The sequence below is a fragment of the Phacochoerus africanus genome, chromosome 5, assembly GCF_016906955.1.
Source record: "Phacochoerus africanus isolate WHEZ1 chromosome 5, ROS_Pafr_v1, whole genome shotgun sequence".
Lineage (NCBI taxonomy): Eukaryota > Metazoa > Chordata > Mammalia > Artiodactyla > Suidae > Phacochoerus > Phacochoerus africanus.
This window is the reverse complement of record NC_062548.1, coordinates 90,037,602-90,056,145: the sequence shown is the minus strand read 5'-3', so window position 1 is coordinate 90,056,145 and position 18,544 is coordinate 90,037,602. Positions and strand designations below refer to the sequence as shown.

Here is an 18,544-nt window from a genome sequence, read left to right as displayed (position 1 = left end):
ACATGTTATGGCTACTGAAAAGGATTAAATTTTTTTTTTGTCTTTTAGGGTCATACCCACAGCATTTGGAGGTCCTCAGGCTAGGGGCTGAATTGGAGCCACAGCTGCTGGCCATGGCCACAGCCACAACCGAGCTGCGTCTGTGATGTATACCACAGCTTACGACAATGCTGGATCCTTAACCCACTGAGTGAGGCCAGGGATTGAACCTGCGTCCTCATGGATACTAGTAAGATTCGTTTCTGCTGAGCAACAAAGGGAACTCCAGGATTAATATTTAAAACACATAAGAACCCACTGAAAAATGGCAAGAAAAAGACAGTAAACTATATTTCAAAAAAGAAAAAAACTCAGCAAAGGAGATGAGCAGATAATTCACAAAAGAGCAAACCTATAAACTAGGGCTACCATTTTTCTCAACTCTAGGGACAGTATGTGAAAAGAGCATCCTGGAGGTATGCAGCCCCCCAGCATATGGTTTATACAGTTATCATGTTGACTGCACTATCATATAAAGATGTTTATCCTTATCAGAAAACACAAAAAACAATGACATACCACTTTGTATCCATTAGCCGGGGAAAATTAGTGATTAAAAGAACTAAAGCATAAATCCATATGCCAAACAGTGCATACACATATCTGTTAAAAATAAGAGAACAGGTGCCTATGTAAAGGAAAATAGCATGGAGGTTCAGGCTAAATGGAGAAAGCACACGAGGGCTTCAAATAGACAATGACAATATGTCATAAGCTGAGGAGTATGAGTGACCTAATTTTGTGTATCAAGATTAAAAGAAAAATATAGTAAAAATACCAAATAATTCTAGAAAATGCAAACTAACTTACAGTGACCAAAGCAGATCAGTAGTTGCCTGAGGAAAGGAAAGGGAGCAGGAAGAAGAGACTAGAGAGAGGTGTGAGGGAACTCATATGGGCAACCGATATGTTCATTATCTTGATCATTAAACATTTTTAAAAAATATAACTCTGAATAGATAATATATTCCATATGATAAAAGCTATAGCATCCAGGTAATAATGTACTTCTATTAGAACCAATTAAGCAATCTTGTATTGGCAAATAATTGTAGCTTTTTACATATATTACCTGTGTTTGTCCTCTTTGAAATAATGATGATCCATGAAGAATTTTAAACATATCTACCTCACATTTTATATTCCTAAGTGAAGTCAAATCACGACCATCACACCTACAGTAATAAAGGAAATAAGTATGTAAATCAGCGCTGAAAGTCAGAAAAATCACATATTTTCTCTTGATCCCTATCTCAACTCAAACTGCATACCATAACCACCTACAGAACTTCAAAAAATAACATAAAAACCTGGGCCCCATGGTAAATCCCATTGAATCAATCTCAGGGGTTGTGACCCATACACTGTTACTGTTAAAAAGCTTTGCAGGGGGAGTTTCCATTGTGGCTCGGCAGGATAAGAACCTGACCAGTATCCCTGAGGATGCAGATTTAATCCCTGGCCTTGCTCAGTGAGTGACTTAAGGATCTGGCATTGCTGCAAGCTGTAGTGCAGGTCACAGATGTGGCTTGGATACTGCATTGCTGTGGCTGTGGTGTAGGCTGGTGGCTGCAGCTCCAATATGACCCCTAGCCTAGGAACTTCCATATACCACAGGTTGCAGACTCGGCTTGGATCCCGAGTTGCTGTGTCTGTGGCGTAGGCCAGCAGCTGTAGCTCTGATTAGAACCCCAGCCTGGGAACTTCCATATGCTGAAGGTGAAGCCCCTAAAAAGCAAAAAGAGAAGAAAAAGAAAAAACAAAACAACCAAAACAAAACAACCCCCCCCCCCCCCCCAAAATTCTGCAGGTAATTCTGACAGGCAGTCATGGCTCTGAAGCCAATATTCTATACATGAGACCCACATAGAGAAAAACACATCTACACAATTCACACACTCTTCAACAGTTACTCATTTATAAAATAAATACTATATGATTCTTTCCTGTTACGTGAAGAAAAACTTGATTTGAGCAAGTTGCCACTTTCAAGGCAACTTGTAGAGAGCACAGGCTTCACTTCCAACAAAAAAGGATATGTTTACCTTTTGTATTCATTCAAAATAATACTTCTAAAAACCTCCTTTGCAGCAACATTGAAGGATTCTATTATTTCGTATGAATCAACCTCTGGATATTTTTCTATAGAAGACAGACAAACCAAAACAAAGATTTTCTTTTTGGAAGGTAAGATTTCTCTATGTTCACAGTATCAAATAAATTACCTATGGAAGTAAGCCAAGGGAGTGGATTCAACATTTAGTCCTCAAAGTGGATAAAGTAAATGTTTTAAAGATGGAGAGACACAAGTATTATACCTCAAATACATTGTTATTGAGAACTTAGTTTGCTTTCTACCAGAACAACAGTGCTTTGAAATCAGCTCTCTATTGTATTATGTTACCTAACAAAACCAGCCAACCATATTATGAGAAGGTTTAACTGATATTTTTAACAGTAGTCTCCTTCATTGTTTTGCCTCAGGAACTTTTATCTCAGTCCACAAATAGAGGAATAATTTTCTTTATATATTACATACCTCTACTGACTGGTTTTTAGTTAGCATTTATCAAGTTCATTCATAACCCAGGTACTTTACATGTATTTTTTATTATTTATTTATTTATTTATTTTTGTCTTTGCTAGGGCCACTCCCATGGCACATGTAGGTTCCCAGGCTAGGGGTCTAATTGGAGCTATAGCCGCCGGCCTACACCACAGCCGAATCCTTAACCCACTGAGCAAGGCCAGGGATTGAACCCAAAACCTCATGGTTCCTAGTCAGATTTGTTAACCACTGAGCCACGATGGGAACTCCTACATGTATTTTTAAAATGTCTTTCATCTCTATAGCAATTTATGAGGTAAATTCTATTGTCTCCATTCTTCAGAAGATAAAATGGGTCTAAAGAGGTAGAACAAACTGCCTGAAATGACACATGTAGTAACTGATGGCTGTGACTGAATACACAGATCTGCCTGCCTAAGCTTATGCTTTTCAATGTTAAGCTACTTTACCAATTGACATGCCAAGTTTTAAGCACTGCTCTCTTAAGCATTTGGTTTATTAAGTATAACTTTAAAGTAACCAGAACATAAGAAATGGCCACAGAAAGAGAGTTATATTATGTCTTTGTCAGGCAAGAATAGTTTTTTTTTTCCCCCCATTTTTGGCCACCCTGCAGCATATGGAGGAGTTCTCCATGGGGCAGGGATCAGATCTGAGCCACAGTTACGACCTAAGCTGTGGCAACCCCGGATTGTTAACTCACTGTGCTGGGTCAGGGATTGAACCTGCGACCTAGGGCTTCCAAGACACCACTGATCCCGTTGTGCCACAGTGGGAATTCCATGAAAAAAATTTTAAATATTACATTTTAATATGAACTTTTATGCTTTAACTGGGTTGTACTTGGAGAGGAAAATAATAACAAAAAAATTTTAAATATTATCCTATGAACCCAGTCAGTCAGAAGGTATTCTACTATGAAATGATAGAAACACAAAATCATTTTTCTTTTTAAATAAGCCAATAGGTATTATACAACTTCTCATTCTTAATAGGATGAAATACAGTGAGAAAAGACCAAACTTTTTCAGTGGCAATTATAGGTAATGGCCTTAATCCCAATGCTAGAAGCATAATTTCTGTCTTAAAATGAAGATACTCAGGTGAGAAGATATTTATCTATTAGCAGAAAAATTAACAAGAACGATTATGTCATGCTTCATTCATATTCAGTTTGTGTGACTGATATTAAACAATAAAATCCTTTGTTTAATAATTTTTAGAGAGCTAGGTTCTCTAAAACCTATATTTTACAATTCTATATATTAACAATGGTATCAGTTAACATTTACTGTATGCTTGCTATGTGCCAAACACAGATATAAATGATTTCTTCATCTAATCCTCATAAACCATATACAATTGTTATTGCAGTTTCACAAAATAAGAACTCAAAAGTTTTAAAGAATATCTTTTAGGTTTTCATATGACAGGATACAAGGATACCCATGTTGGGGTACTAGAGTTTGATCCAGAAAAGATCAGGAATATCTCACATTCGAAACTGATTGGCCCCCTCCTCTATTTCAGGTGCAGTGTTCAGAGTAGTTTAACAGTAACCTTGGGATGTATCATTATCACAAATTTACTTAAGATAAAACTAAGGAGTAATGAGAATAACTGATTTCTTCAAGGTCTCATAACTGAAATTTTAAAATGCATTATTTCCTTTAAATACTTTTTTAAACCAAAAAAAAAAAAAAAAATTTACCTTTTAGTTGTTCCTCTGTATCTAATCTAATCTTGTTAACAGCTTCATCCCTGGAAATCTAAAAGAAAGTTGAGGTTCAGTTATATATACATGGAAAAATTTAACATTTCTATTTTTAAATTATTATACAATTAATACATTGTAATAGTGATCAGATTTCTCTAATGATAATATTCTTTATGGAGTTCTGTGGTGTAGTGAGTTAAGGATCCAGTGTTGTCACTGCAGTGGCTTGGGTTGCTGCTGTGACATGAGTTCAGTCCCTGGTCTGGGAACTTCTACATGCTGCTGGAGAGGCTAAAAAAATATATCTATACAGCTATATCTATATTTAAAAAAACCAGAAGTGGTTATTGATTTGTAGGAAATATTAACTGTTTAATTCATTCAAATGTATTTACATACTTCCCTAAAACTCGTATTAATCAACAAAAGAATGGAGACACAAACAGCCAGACTTTTATTTAGCTTTCTGTTTAGAAATTTTTCATAAAAATAGGACTGATATTCATAAACAAAATTATATAAGCTATGACTAAAAAGAATTCCCAGAATAATTATATAAGGCAAAATTCAGGTATACCTACTTTATCATGTTCATGATCTGTAAAAACTGTGTAGAGTTTTTCCATGGCGAGTCTATTTGAAGCACAAAATAAATGTCAGCAATAATATATAGAAACACTAGACAGTCTCTAGCACAAACAAAATGGAAATATTCAATAATAAACTAAACATCATAAAAATCTAAAATATGTATTTATTCTGTAACACTGCCAATCTGTTTACTATTTATAATATATAGAAATTTCTTTCCCCTCACCTCTTAAGGGAGTCTCTCACATGTGTCCTTTCAAGTAATTTCACCTTAGATATCTCTCTCCACTGTCTTTTTTGACCTGTGGCTTTCTTCTGTTCTATGCATTTTTGCTTTTATTGCAGGCAATCCTTTTGTTGGGGATAGTGTATATTACTCTTTAATCTCTGAGTGATGGCTGTGAGACTCACACTGAAGTAAATATTAACTTTTTCAATTTATTTCAAATAAAATGAAATAATTTTCTGGCCATTCATTCATAATTTACTGAATAGCTTATGTACTGTCACTATTATAAGGATTGGGCATATGGTGGTGGTTATGTTTTAAAGAACCTTTTAGATATTCAAATATGCTTTATACTCTTTTTCCTTGACACTGAGAGATATGAGGATTATCTGAGTCTTGACCAATAAACTCACTCCCCCTTTCCTTTGAGATTCAAACTCAAGCCCTTTAAAGAGGGATATGGGTTTATCCTTTTAAAAGCATTTGACTGATATTTACAACAATGACTCTTAAACAGTGCTTCCATGAGAAGTTGTTCCTGAGGGAAAAATATGGTGACAATTTCACATTTTGTTTTATACAAATATTCTTACTTATGAGCATGTTTCACAATCTCTGGTGAAGGAACAAATAACTTCTGAGGTGTCCTCTTGCTAACACCAATTTCTTTTACCAACTGCTGGATGCCCTGAATTATTTGTTGTGTATATTTCACTCCCACTTTGATAGCATGGCAGAAGTCCTGTTGTAAAATATTCTCTGCAGAGGCTTCCAACATGACTAAAAGAAAAAAAAAAAAAGAAAAAACTGCCACTTGAACCTTTTACCAATGTAGCATTTTCAAATACCAAGACATGACAAAAATACTACACATCAATTTTGTTTATTAACTCACCTTTTTGATTTCTTTCCTCAGAATCAAAATTAATTCCAAAATATAAACAGGAGTAAATAAAAAAGAAACCTTGATATCTGAAGTTAGGTTAATACTCTTTTTAATTTTTAAAAAAACTTAATTTTATTGAAGCATAGTTTATTTACAATATTGTATTAATTTCTGCTGTATAGCAAAGTGATTCAGCCACATGTGTCTATTCAGCCACATATACACATATCCATTCCCATATAGGTTATCCCAGAACACTGAGTAGCTTTCCCTGTACTATATAGCAGGTCCCGGCTGATGATCCATTCCACATACAAAAGTGTGCCTTTGACATTCCCAAACCCCTAGTCCATCCCTCCCCCCTTTTTAATTTAATTTTAGTGAAGTTGTATTCTTTGTAAATTTAGTAAGATATTTCTCATAAAAAATGAAATGGAAAAGAAAATAAATTATGCATACTTAAACTTTTTTTTTTTTTTGTCTTTTTAGGGCTGTACCCACTGTATAAGAAGGTTCCCAGGCTAGGGGTCAAATCAGAGCTGTAGCCGATGGCCTACACCACAACCAAAGCAATGCTAGATCGGAGCCGGGTCTGCAACCTACACCACAGCTCATGGCCATGCTGGATCCTTAACCCACTGAGCAGGGCCAGGGATAGTACCTGCGTCCTTATGGATGCTAGTCAGACTCGTTTCTACTGAGCCACAACGGGAACTCCCTATGCATACTTACTTTTCATAACAGCTTTATAAGATATAATTCAAATACCATAAAACTCCATCTTTTAATGTGTACAGTTGCATTTTTAAAATGTACTTAAAATGAAATTTTAAAATATCAGCACAACAGGTTTCCAATAAATGTTTTTTTGTTTAACAATTATTTGATGTGACCTCCCACTTAATTTGGTCATTGTCACATTGTTTAATTCTTGCACAGGTGGGGAAATCTTTGTAGTGATACTGTTTTAAGTACTAAAGGACCCTAGCTACTACCATAGAAAGGTTGTTTTCACGGTTTTTTAACAGCAAAACTCCTGTGTAAAGTGGAGAAGCTGCAAAGTAAGACTTCTAACATGGTATACAGCTAAAATCTACTATTCAGCTTTAACTTTAGTTTCCATAAAGCTGAATAATTCCTACCAACTTGTGTGCCATTTCTGACATTTTTCAACTTGTCCAAAGTCACGGATCATGTAAAAATCAATAGTTACCATCATATATAACATGTTTAACCACATCATGTTTGTCACTAAGATTTATCATTGTCAAAAAAGTCACTTGTAAGGCTTCCAGGCATAATTTAGAATGAAAAAAAAAATCTACTTATATGCTTTATATGTTGGAATTCTATCAGTCATCTGAAGCATTCCTGTGAAATTATAACAAAAGATCTAACATTTATGTCACTGGTGTCTTGGAAAGAGAGGAAAAAGAGGGCAGGGCTGAAAAGTACTGGGAAAAAATTATAAGTGGAAACTTCCCAAATTTGGCAGAGACATAAACCTACATATTCAAGAAGCCGAGTGAATCCTATATAGGATAACCCAAAGAAAAATATATCATAATGAAACTTCGGAAAACTTAGACAAAGAAAAAAATCCTAAAACCAGCCAGAGAAAACTGACACCTTACCCAAATAGTAAAAGCAATTCAAACAACAGCAGGTTTATCATCAGAAACCATGGAGGCCAGAAGCAAGAGGCATAATATTTTTTCAGATGCTGAAAGAAAAGACTTTCAACCGATAATTCTATACCCAGTGAAAATATTTAGGAATGAAGGAGAAATCAAAGACTTAGATGAAGAAGAACTAAGAAAGTGTATCACCCTAAAAGAATGGTTAAAGGAAGTTCTCCAAACAGAAAAGAATAAAGGAAGAAACCATGTTAAGCAAACCATGTTAAGAACATGTTAAGCAGAAATATGGGTAAACGCAATACACTTTCTTTCTCTGGAATTTTCTGAATTGATGGCTTAAGAAAAAGCAAAAACTTTAACACTTCCCTAATGTAGTTCTAAATGTGGAGAAATATTAAATATAATAAGTAAGGTTTCAATTCTTCACCTGAGGCATGAAGAAGCTTTCTCTGATACCATGATATTGATATGGTTATATCCTTTTTCTTATCTGTATTCCCATGACATCCGCTTTCACAGAATTAAATTAGAGATTTAATGTATGTAAATTAAGCCCCAATAAATTGATTTAAAAGAGAATATGAAAAGAATATGGTAAAAACAATATAAAGTTTGGTCAAGACTCAAACTTTGTTTTCACCAATTAAACTTCAAAGCAATTTATTTTTAAAAGTGCTTTAGAAGAAAATTCCTTACTGCTTTGAGTCTATAAGATAACTAGCTCCACATGGCTATCTGCATTTAAATAATTTAAAATTATGTAAAATTAAAAATTCAGTTCTTTAGTCACTAGACACATTTCAAGTATTTAGTAGTCACATGTTCAGATATAAAACATTTTCATTGTAGAATTCTACTGGACAGCACTGACACAGAGGCTAACATTTTATTTATTTATTTTAAGGGCTGCATGTGTGGCATATGGAAGTTCCCAGGCAAGGGGTCAAATTAGAGCTGCAGCTGCTGGCCTATGCCACAGCCACAGCAGTGCAGGAGAGCCATGTCTGCAATCTACACCACAGCTCACAGCAATGCCGGATCCTTCACCGGGTGAGGCCAGGGATCAAACACACATCCTTATAGATACTAGTAGGGTTCTTAACCCACTGAGCCATGACAGGAACTCTGAGGCTAATATTTTAAACAAAAAAGCTTTGTCATGGAGTCTGGGGTTAATAGATGCAAAGTATTGCATCTGTAGTGGATAGGCAATGAGATTCTTGCTGTATACCACAGGGAACTATATCTAGTTACTTCTAAAGGAACATGATGGAAGATAATGTGAGAAAAAGAATGCATATGTGTATGTGTGTGTATGTGTGTGTGTGTGTGTGTGTGTGTGTGTGAGAGAGAGAGAGAGACTGGGTCACTTTGCTGTATAGTAGAAACTGACAACACTGTAAACCAACTATAATGGAAAAAATAAAAATCATTAAAAAAAAAGCTTTGTCAAAATGATTGCTCTGAACTTAAGGATTTTTGATAGTTGAACATAAAGGATTTTTGTGATCAGCTAAAACTATGAATTCTAGATAATTTTTTTTGGTAAAAATTGTAACTGGTATACTTTTTCCTGAATTGTATCCTAATTCCACAGATCAGTGATGTTGACTGTACCAGGTGAAAACAAGCATCTAAATGGCATTGTGCAGAATGGCTGCTGAAGTAATCTAGCAGCTGACAATGGATAGAAATTACTCTTGCCCTATAACATCATACTTTCAGGTTACTAAATATTTTAATAATGAAGTGGTAACAACCACTTTTTCATATTGTTGTACCCCAGAAGTTCCATAAGGATGGTATTTGACTTGGATCCAATATTAACTTTTACACACAAACATGGGGTCAAATGTATATTTGGTGTACCTTGACAAAAGCACAGACAGCTGGCTGAACATCTGCATGAAAACAGTAATGCAAAAGTCATAAAATGAATGCTGGTGATTTCTGAAACCAGTCTCCTTATGGGTTGGTTCTGAATCATTTTCAGCCTCCTTATAATTACTCAAAACTACCCTGTGATGGTTTAAGCAGTTCTAGTCTCATTTTTCCATCTAGAAAACAAGTGAGAACAGCCAGCTAGAAGGCTTGTTGTCGGGCTTTTATGGCATGCCACAGATACAGCAAATATCCGTAGCTCATTCCTCCAATATCTATTTAAAATTAGAGGGGTTCAAACTCTAAGAGGGATAGAGGCTATGTGATCATTTAGAAGCAAGTTTATTTTGTGTCTTAATGGTAATAGCAAGTATTAACTGTATGCTTACTAGGTATTATGTAGGGCACTTTACAAACCTTGACTCTAATCTTTATAATGGCCCTATAAGGTAGCCAAATCAATTTACTAAATGAAAGTAAATGAACACTGCAACTTTTAGCCAAAAAAAAAAAAAAAAAAAATTCAGTTGTAGATGAAGTGAACTTCAAACAAGGCCCTTTCTGAGATGCTCAAACGTGATGTCGGGGTCATCTGTTATTCAGAATCTCTCCAAATCTTTGAAATACTCTTTCTATATTGCAGTTGTCCCCCACCTTCTAGAGGTAGAATCCAAAAACCATTTCCTTGCCTCCCTTGTAGTCAAGGATGCAGATGTATCAATTCTGCCTAGTAAGACGTGAGTGGAAACTGCTATTTGGAGACTTCTGAGAAAGCTTAAAAGGGAGGTGATTTAGTCAGTGGGCACACATCTTTTTACTTTCCCTCTTTTTTCTTCCTCCTGCCTGTAAGTCAAATAAGTTGGCCAGAGCTCTGGTAGCCAGTTCATAAGCATGAAGATGTAGGCCACACCCTGAAGATAGCAGAATAGAAAGCTAGAAAGAATATAGATTTCTTAAGACATTATGGAGCTGCTATAAATGTCCCAGACTCACTACCTCTGAAATTTTTTCTTAAGAGAAAACTAAGTTCCCATCTTGTTTAAGCCTTGTTATTTTAGTTTAACAACACAGTCCCTAACTAATATGTAGATAATACACAACTCCTGTTTCAAGTGTTTTGTCTATCATATAGTACCTAATTCTAACTCATTGCTAACTAACACTCTAAAAGAAGCTGGAAATGAGATGTTTCACACATTAATTGTACAAAAAAAGCACTAAAAGTTTAATAATTTATGTTTCATCAAAATGTTCCCACATCAGAAGATTCCCATGTCAAAAACTTTCAGACATCCAATGTCAAATAGAATAGATTGTTACGAGATTTTAATTAATCTGTCGAAGGTCACATGGCTAACTGTAGCAGATGCTGGGTTTCAAACCCAGGTCATTCTGAGTGTTAAAGCCCATTCTTCAACAGAACTAGGCCTTGATTTTTCACTCATGTAATTATGTCATTTTAGTTACAAGGAATGAAGTGCATGGTCATTGCATTTCTTCTACTTTTATTACTAGTTTTCTGTCACCTATTGGAAATATACCTCTTTCTCAGAGGACCATGAACAGGCTTAGAATGATTACATTAGCTAAGTTAACATAGTTAAACTAATAAAACAATTAATTTACTCTAAGAGTCAGAACTGCATGTTTTAGACTAGCTTATCTGTAATTTTAGGTATTATTTAAGATGAAGCAAGAGCATTACCAAAATAGGACAGCAATAAAACAAAACAAAAATCTTTATGGTTAATTAAAAAACACACATACTGGAGTTCCCATCGTGTTGCAGCAGAAATGAATCCGACTGGGAACCATGAGGTTGCAGGTTCGATCCCTGGCCTTGCTCAGTGGGTTACAGATCTGGGGTTGCTGTGAGCTGAGGTGTATGTTGCAGACGTGGCTCAGATCTGGCATTGCTGTGGCTGTGGTGTAGGCCCTAGCTAGGGAACCTAGCCTGGGAACCTCCATATGCTGTGGGTGTGGCCCTAAAAAGCAAAAACAAAACAAAACAAAACAAAACACACACACACAAAAAAGACTTTAAATGTATTTTTAAGAAGCCAGAACTTCTAAGTAAAATCCAGAACAAATCTACCAGTTAAACTACTTACCAATCTGACTTTTAGGTGCTCCAGTAACCACTAAATTTAAAGTACTGGAAGACATTTCTTTTCGTGTTGGGTTAACAACACATTCTCCATCAATCATTCCTATTCGTACTGCCCCTAAAATATATTAAAATATTGTCAAGTGTTTAATACAAACTCAGTTTTCATGACATTCCAGTGATGAGTTCAATTTCTACCTTCAATTGTGACCATAATAAAATTCATATTTCTATCAAAGTATTTAAAGTCCACAAATCATACTATCTCACCCTACCTTCTGGCCTCACTTGACCACTCATTTGCTCAAATATACCATTTATTCTACATCTCTGTGATAATGCTCATGCTCTTCTCCTGGTCTAGACCATACTTCCTCTAAGGCAAGTGCTTACTATATGATCCTGCTTAGGTTCAGCTTAAATATTGGTAACTCTGAGAAGCTCTTTGACAACTTTATATCACAAGACTAAACCTGCCTACACTTTCATAATACTGTTTATAAATAATTATTTGTCTGATTCACTTATGGCGAAACCAAGAACTGTCTTATTCATCTTTGTACTGCTGATGCCTAGTCTGCTTTAGTTCCTTCAGTGCCTAGTTCAGTATCTGGGCATTTAGGATACTAAATAGTTATTTACTTGATGAGTCATCCGTATATTGCATGACTACAACTTGTAAGAGGTATAAGTTACAAACATGATTGTATTATCTTGAAAGAGTATGTACTCTGACAATTTTCCAGTCCAAAAAAACAAAGTTCTCAATCAGAAGGGGCAACCAATAAGTCAAAGTATCTAGGAACACAAAATAATCTCTAACATCATAACATACTGTTATAAGAAACAAAACCCAAGGTAAAGATAAAACTGTCTCAAAGAGCTAAAAGGATTCTTGGAATGTCAATGAATTCAACCCCCTAAGAAATAATAAATCAGAGCCAACCAATAACTATGCTCTTGCTATAGCATGCTCACTTGTATTTTCCGAAAAAATATGTTTCTTATTTTCAAATTCTAACTTACCAATAGGTCCATTCCAAGGTATATCTGATAATGAGAGGGCTACAGAAGCTTAAAAAAAAGAAAAAAATTACAGCTGAAATAAAAATATTTCATTGCTTTAAAAAATTAATAGTAATAATTTTTCTTTTTTATACTTACCACCATTAATTGCTAGGACATCAGGTTCATTAACACCATCTACTGCTAACAGATTACAAAGGATCTGGTATAAGGGAAAAAATTCAAAGTACTTTAAAAAAAATCTACTTGATTCGGAAGAATTATCTTTTCAATTAGCATCTTGGCCTAAAATGCAGGAGCACTAAAGGGTTAAAAACAGGGGCTTTGTAGTCAAATCTCTTAAATCTGGTTATCATTTAACAACATGACTGATCATAGATAAATTACTTAAATCAAGCCTCAAAAATTTCCCCATCTTTAAAAGAAAAAATAATAGCATCTTCCTAAAAAGTTCTTAGGAAAACTATAGGAAATATTATATATAAAGCGTTTGTTATACTGGGTATGTTGAAAACATTCAGTAAACATTAGCAATGTTAATAAATGTTACATAAAAATATTATTGTCTTCTGTTTGTTAAACACACACAAATAAATTACTCTGTAATAATATGCCTATGTCATGCACTTAGGAAAATAACTTCTTGAAGCAGTGACTTTCTTGCAAAGGGATATTTGCAAAGCATATTTCTTTTTCTCAAATAAATAAAAGTTAATTAAAGTTACTGGAGTTCCCTTTGTGGCTCAGAGGTGTAGTGAATCCAACTAGTATCCATGAGGATATGGGTTCCATCCCTGACCCTGTTCAGTGGGTAAAGCATCTGGTGTTGCCATGAACTGTGGTACAGGTCACAGCTGCAGCTCTGATTCGACCCCTTACCCGGGAACTTCCATATGTTGCAAGTGCGGCCCTAAAAAGCAAAACAAAAAAAGTATATGGGTTATTATTCTGAAAGACCCAGTAATAAAAATAGGTAACTGGTTTAGAGGACCCAATAATAAAAATAGGTAATAAAGATTAGTTGTGTTGACTGTCCTAGTCTGTTACTAGTTATATGACCCTCAAGGTCCAGCCTAAACTATCCCCCCCAAACTCAATCACTCTTACCTTTTTTCAAATTAACCCATTTCTTTCATTCCTCAGGGCTTTCATGCTTCTCATTTCATCTTACTCCAATGGCTAATTCCTATTCATAATTCAAGTATCAGCTCAAATTTATACCAAATAAATGTTAGCCTTTTAAAAATTATTGGGTTTTTTTTGTTTCTTTTGGCTGTGTCCATGCCATGTGAAGTTCCCACGCCAGGGATTGAACCTGTGTCACAGTAGTAACCAAGCTGCTATAGTCAAATGCCAGATCCTTAACCCTCTATGCCACAGGAGAACTCCTAAAAATGATTATATTTAAAAAATTTAATGTAAAATGCAGCAGCACCACCAAAAATTTTATTTTGTATTTTTTTTTATAATGTTTAGTCTAGGAAGTTTTAAACAGAGATTCATTCAGTCATTTTTGATTGGTCTGGAAACAAACTAAAATAGAACCTACCTGTGTATCATAAAAGTAGCCAGCTGGAAAGAGAGGTCTAATTGAACGATCTGCCAAATAAAGTAAGACATTAAATAGTACAGACAGAGGTTGCTTAAAAAGTTCAAAACTTTTTCCCTATTAAACACTAAATTAAAAAATAATATCCTTAGCCTTTCAATATAACAAAACAACAACAACGAACCCTTGGACTGATTTACTGAGAGGGACACAGATAAATGTTAATATATACCATGTCCTAATGACAAAAAGCTAGCAGGGCGGGAGCACCCAAGTGTAAAATTGGGAAGCAGCTTTTAATTCTCATCCCATAGGCATCAGAATTCATCACTTTTTAAAATTAAATTATTATTATTTTTTTTAACAGCCCACCTGTCGCATATGTAAGTTCCTGGGCTAGGGGTCGAATCGGAGGTATAGCAGCTGGCCTACGTCACACCCACAGCAACACCAGATCTGAGCTACATCTGCGAACTATGCTGCAGTCTCGGCAATGCTGGACCCTTAATCCACTGAGTGAGGCTAGGGATTGAACCCACGTTCTCACAGACACTATGTCAGGTTCTTAACCCACTGAGCCACAATGAGAACTCCATTTGTTATTTTTATAAGCAGAAAGAGACTTAAGACCATCAGCAGACCAAAAGAAAACCTTTCCTTGATATTCTGTGTCTGATGAATGCATATAAACATACACAAAGTAGAAATTTTGGAAGAAGAACTATAAACTACAAATGATCCTACAATATTTAAGGATGTCAAAGATTTGAAAGATTATAGATATATTTAGTAGTTGATGAATATAATGCTTTCAGGAATTACTACGGTAAAACAAAAATGAAAAGTACTCAGGATGGGTTCAACAGAGTAGAGGTGTGGGCTACAGAATTTATATGTTTATAGAGACTCTTCATTTAGTCAACAAATATTTATTGATTGCCTTTTTTTGTACCAGGTATAAGGAATTCAGTATTAAATAAAAAAAATTTTTTTTTTCTCTTAGGAAGCCCACATTTGAGTGAAAGGATACAGAAAGTAAGAAACTCAGGTGGTGTTACATAATGAAAGAAAACTTAAGAGATACTGTAGAACACAGAAGAACAGAGATGCTAACATAGGCCTATTGGACAGGGTTAATGCCTCTATCTTAATATCTTACCTATTACTCGACTTGTAAGAATTTCTTTATCAGAAGAACCAATCTCTCTTCTAAGATAGTTTGTGGGAATTCTACCTGCTGCAGCAGCCTTTTGTCTATAGTCAACCTGAAGTAGCAACAAAAAATATGAAGTTCATTTGAATGCTTTCTGTAGTAACAAACTATTTCCCAAGAATTACTATATAGATACAATCCTTCTGAAGTTGCCAACAACATATTCCAGACTAAGAGTGGAGAACATTTTGTTTACTTTTAGTGTTCTGTATCTCTTAGGGAAAGGACAGCTGATAGAAATGTTACAGCAAATTGATTTTTAAAAAAGCCTTCCACTTATCAGTGAAATGACTGTGTAGCCTCACTACTTCCCACAGTAGCTTATCCTGGTCAAGTTAAACACTATCTTTTTTGTACCAACTTTCTGAGATGTAACTGCATTCCTATTTTCATAATAGAAAGAAACCATAAAATCCTAATGAATGCTTTATCTTCACCAAACATACTTGCAGACTCATAATGAAGGGAAACCTATTAAAGTAATGAATTTGTTGCTTATTCAACATTAGAGTACTCATGCACTTCCACTGTTCTTGTCACAACCTGGACCTTCTAAAATATGCTTACCACTAACATGAGAATTGGTTATGAAGCAATCAGTTTTTTTTTTTTTCCTAAATGTTTTTAATGATTTAGTATCGAACAATTAAGGAAAATCCTTTATTGTGCAGAATTTATACTTCACACTCACCAGACATTAAACAAAAATGATATTACAAATTCTATATTTTTGAAATATAAAAAAAAATCAGAAAAGTTAGCAAAAACTTACCACCAAAGGCATGAACTGGGAAGGTGAAGGTTTTGTTTTACTGACTGCTGTAACCATCACTGCAGTGTCACCTGACTTAGTTAAACACAAACAACAACACTGGTAAATTCCTTTAAAATCAGATAGTAACGTATAAGTAGTGAATGAATAAATCCTCCCTCAGTTAAATCCAAGAAAAGAGAAGTTATTCCATGACATAATGACAATGAAAATAATTATTCACAAGTGGTGTTAATCTCTTGTGCGTGGTCATGATCTGTATTAGAATAGTCACTAAGCTTCAAAAGCAACAGAACTAAAGGGGAAAAGACTTGTTAGCTTAGTCACATCCAATCATATTTTCTTATTGGGAAATTTAGGATATAAACAAACAGAAAATTCCCAATTATTATTATTGAAGAAGCCAGTAAAATTACTTTCTTCAAAAAAGCATTACAGAATTTATCAACAGAAAAAAAAAAAAAAAGCAGAACTGAGTTTGAAAGAAATCTTAAAGGTCACTTAATATAGCTAGCCCTCTGACTCCCTGGTTGTCTGGAATGGTTCTCACACTAGAAATGGTCTGAATTTAATTTCCAATACCACAATGCTAAGTTACATGATGTTGTAAAGTCATTCAGTACTGGTCTCCATAACCATTTTTAAAATAAGAATTTAATAACTTGGACTTTTTACCTGTACTACAGCAGAGCCATCTGCAAATCTGGCCAGTTTTCCAGATGATATTTCTAATTTTCTGTTTAAAATAAAAATTCAGTATGAAAGGACTTAAGTTATTTGTGTATAATTCCCAGCTTATTATAAAGCAAATCAAAGATTCAAATAGAAGAACTAAAGTTTACCAAACCTCAATGGCCCCAACCCAGCAAAAAACAACCCAAGAAAGAACAGAGTTCACTATCATTATTGAAGATACAAGGGGAATTGTACAGGAGTGATCTGAATGACAGACAAAGTATTTCTGAGTGCAGAAGCTATCTTCCTAAATGTTAATTCCCATTTACCAGCTTAGTTTAGTGTCTTGTCCATTGCCTTGTGGACTAAAGTAGCCTTTTAACGCCCAAACTGGATCATTTCTCTTCTTATATTCTTTAAAATTTCCCTCATTACTTTCAGGACAAAATATAAATTCCAAAATTGCCTACAGATAACTTCGTGTTTTGTAATGGTGCCAAGACAAGTCAATGGGGGAAAGAGTCTTTTCAACAACAATGCTGGGACAATTGGATATCCATATGCAAAGAAGTTAATAAAGTTGGATCCTTCCCTTATATTATAAGTATAAATTACTGCAAAATGGATTCTTGACTTAAATGTAGGAGCTAGAACTATAAAATTCTAAGAAAAAAACATAAGTAAATCTTCATAAACCTGGGTTGGACAACATCTTATAATGACATCAAAAGCACAAGTAACAAAAAAATAGATTAATTTGACTGTCAAAATTAAGAACTTTCATGCTTCAAAGGATTTCATCAAGAAAGTGAAAGAAAATCTACAGAATAGGTGAAAGTATTTGGAAGTCATAAACCTGAGAAGGGACCTGTATCCTGAATGTGTAAAGAATTCTTACAGCTCAAAAAGAAACCCAATTTTAAAAACTGGCAAAAGATTTGAATAGATCTCTTCAAGGAAGACAACAAAAGGCCAATAAATACATGAAAATATGCTCAACATCATTACACACTAGGGAAATGTGAATCAAAACCATAATGAGGAGTTCCCGTCGTGGCGCAGTGGTTAACGAATCCGACTAGGAACCATGAGGTTGCCGGTTCGGTCCCTGTCCTCGCTCAGTGGGTTAACGATCCCGCGTTGCCGTGAGCTGTGGTGTAGGTTGCAGACGCGGCTCGGATCCCCCGTTGCTGTGGCTCTGGCGTAGGCCGGTGGCTACAGCTCCGATTGGACCCCTAGCCTGGGAACCTCCATATGCCGCGGGAGCGGCCCAAGAAATAGCAACAACAACAACAAAAATAAAAAATAATAAAAATAAAAATATAAAAAAAACCCATAATGAGATATTATTCACATCTACTAGGATGGTTGTATGTTGATGAGGATATGGAGAAACTGGAACCCTCACACAATGGCTGATGGAAATGTAAAATGGCACAACTGGGAAACGGCAATTCCTCAAGAGGTTAAACACAGAAGACCGTATGACTCAGCAATTCTACTCCTATATAAGCCTATGAGAAATGAAAACATATGTCCATGTAAAAATTTACACATGAACCTTCATGGTGGTATTATTATAACTCCCAAATGGAAACAATTCAAATATCTGCCAAATGATGAACGAGTATATCAAAGAGAGGATGGGTA

General features: G+C 35.0%; 1 protein-coding gene and 1 long non-coding RNA gene across 6 annotated transcripts in view; one reads left to right on the top strand and one right to left on the bottom strand.

Annotated features, from left to right (window-relative positions):
- PNPT1 (polyribonucleotide nucleotidyltransferase 1) overlaps window positions 1-18,544 on the bottom strand; it is a 41,628-nt gene that overhangs the window by 20,888 nt on the left and 2,196 nt on the right. For 2 of the 3 annotated variants that reach the window (XM_047782048.1, XM_047782046.1), the window contains exons 2-13: window positions 16,895-16,955; window positions 16,220-16,294; window positions 15,394-15,499; window positions 14,235-14,284; window positions 12,824-12,887; window positions 12,686-12,733; window positions 11,664-11,777; window positions 5,739-5,925; window positions 4,907-4,958; window positions 4,320-4,377; window positions 2,085-2,181; window positions 1,112-1,214 (exon numbers count right to left, since the gene is read on the bottom strand). In XM_047782048.1, coding sequence (XP_047638004.1) covers window positions 1,112-1,214; window positions 2,085-2,181; window positions 4,320-4,377; window positions 4,907-4,958; window positions 5,739-5,925; window positions 11,664-11,777; window positions 12,686-12,733; window positions 12,824-12,887; window positions 14,235-14,284; window positions 15,394-15,499; window positions 16,220-16,294; window positions 16,895-16,955 — 1,015 coding nt within the window. The remainder of the gene's footprint in view (window positions 1-1,111; window positions 1,215-2,084; window positions 2,182-4,319; window positions 4,378-4,906; window positions 4,959-5,738; window positions 5,926-11,663; window positions 11,778-12,685; window positions 12,734-12,823; window positions 12,888-14,234; window positions 14,285-15,393; window positions 15,500-16,219; window positions 16,295-16,894; window positions 16,956-18,544) is intronic. The other variant, XM_047782047.1, reaches the window with a different exon arrangement.
- The window catches only part of LOC125128055 (uncharacterized), a 54,473-nt gene that overhangs the window by 33,856 nt on the left and 2,073 nt on the right, over window positions 1-18,544 (top strand). The window contains exons 4-5 of one of the 3 annotated variants that reach the window (XR_007135129.1): window positions 2,131-2,226; window positions 15,238-15,411. This is a non-coding gene — a long non-coding RNA (uncharacterized LOC125128055). Of the gene's footprint in view, window positions 1-2,130; window positions 2,227-6,520; window positions 6,557-15,237; window positions 15,412-18,544 lie in introns of those variants that run through there. The other 2 variants (XR_007135128.1, XR_007135127.1) reach the window with 2 other exon arrangements.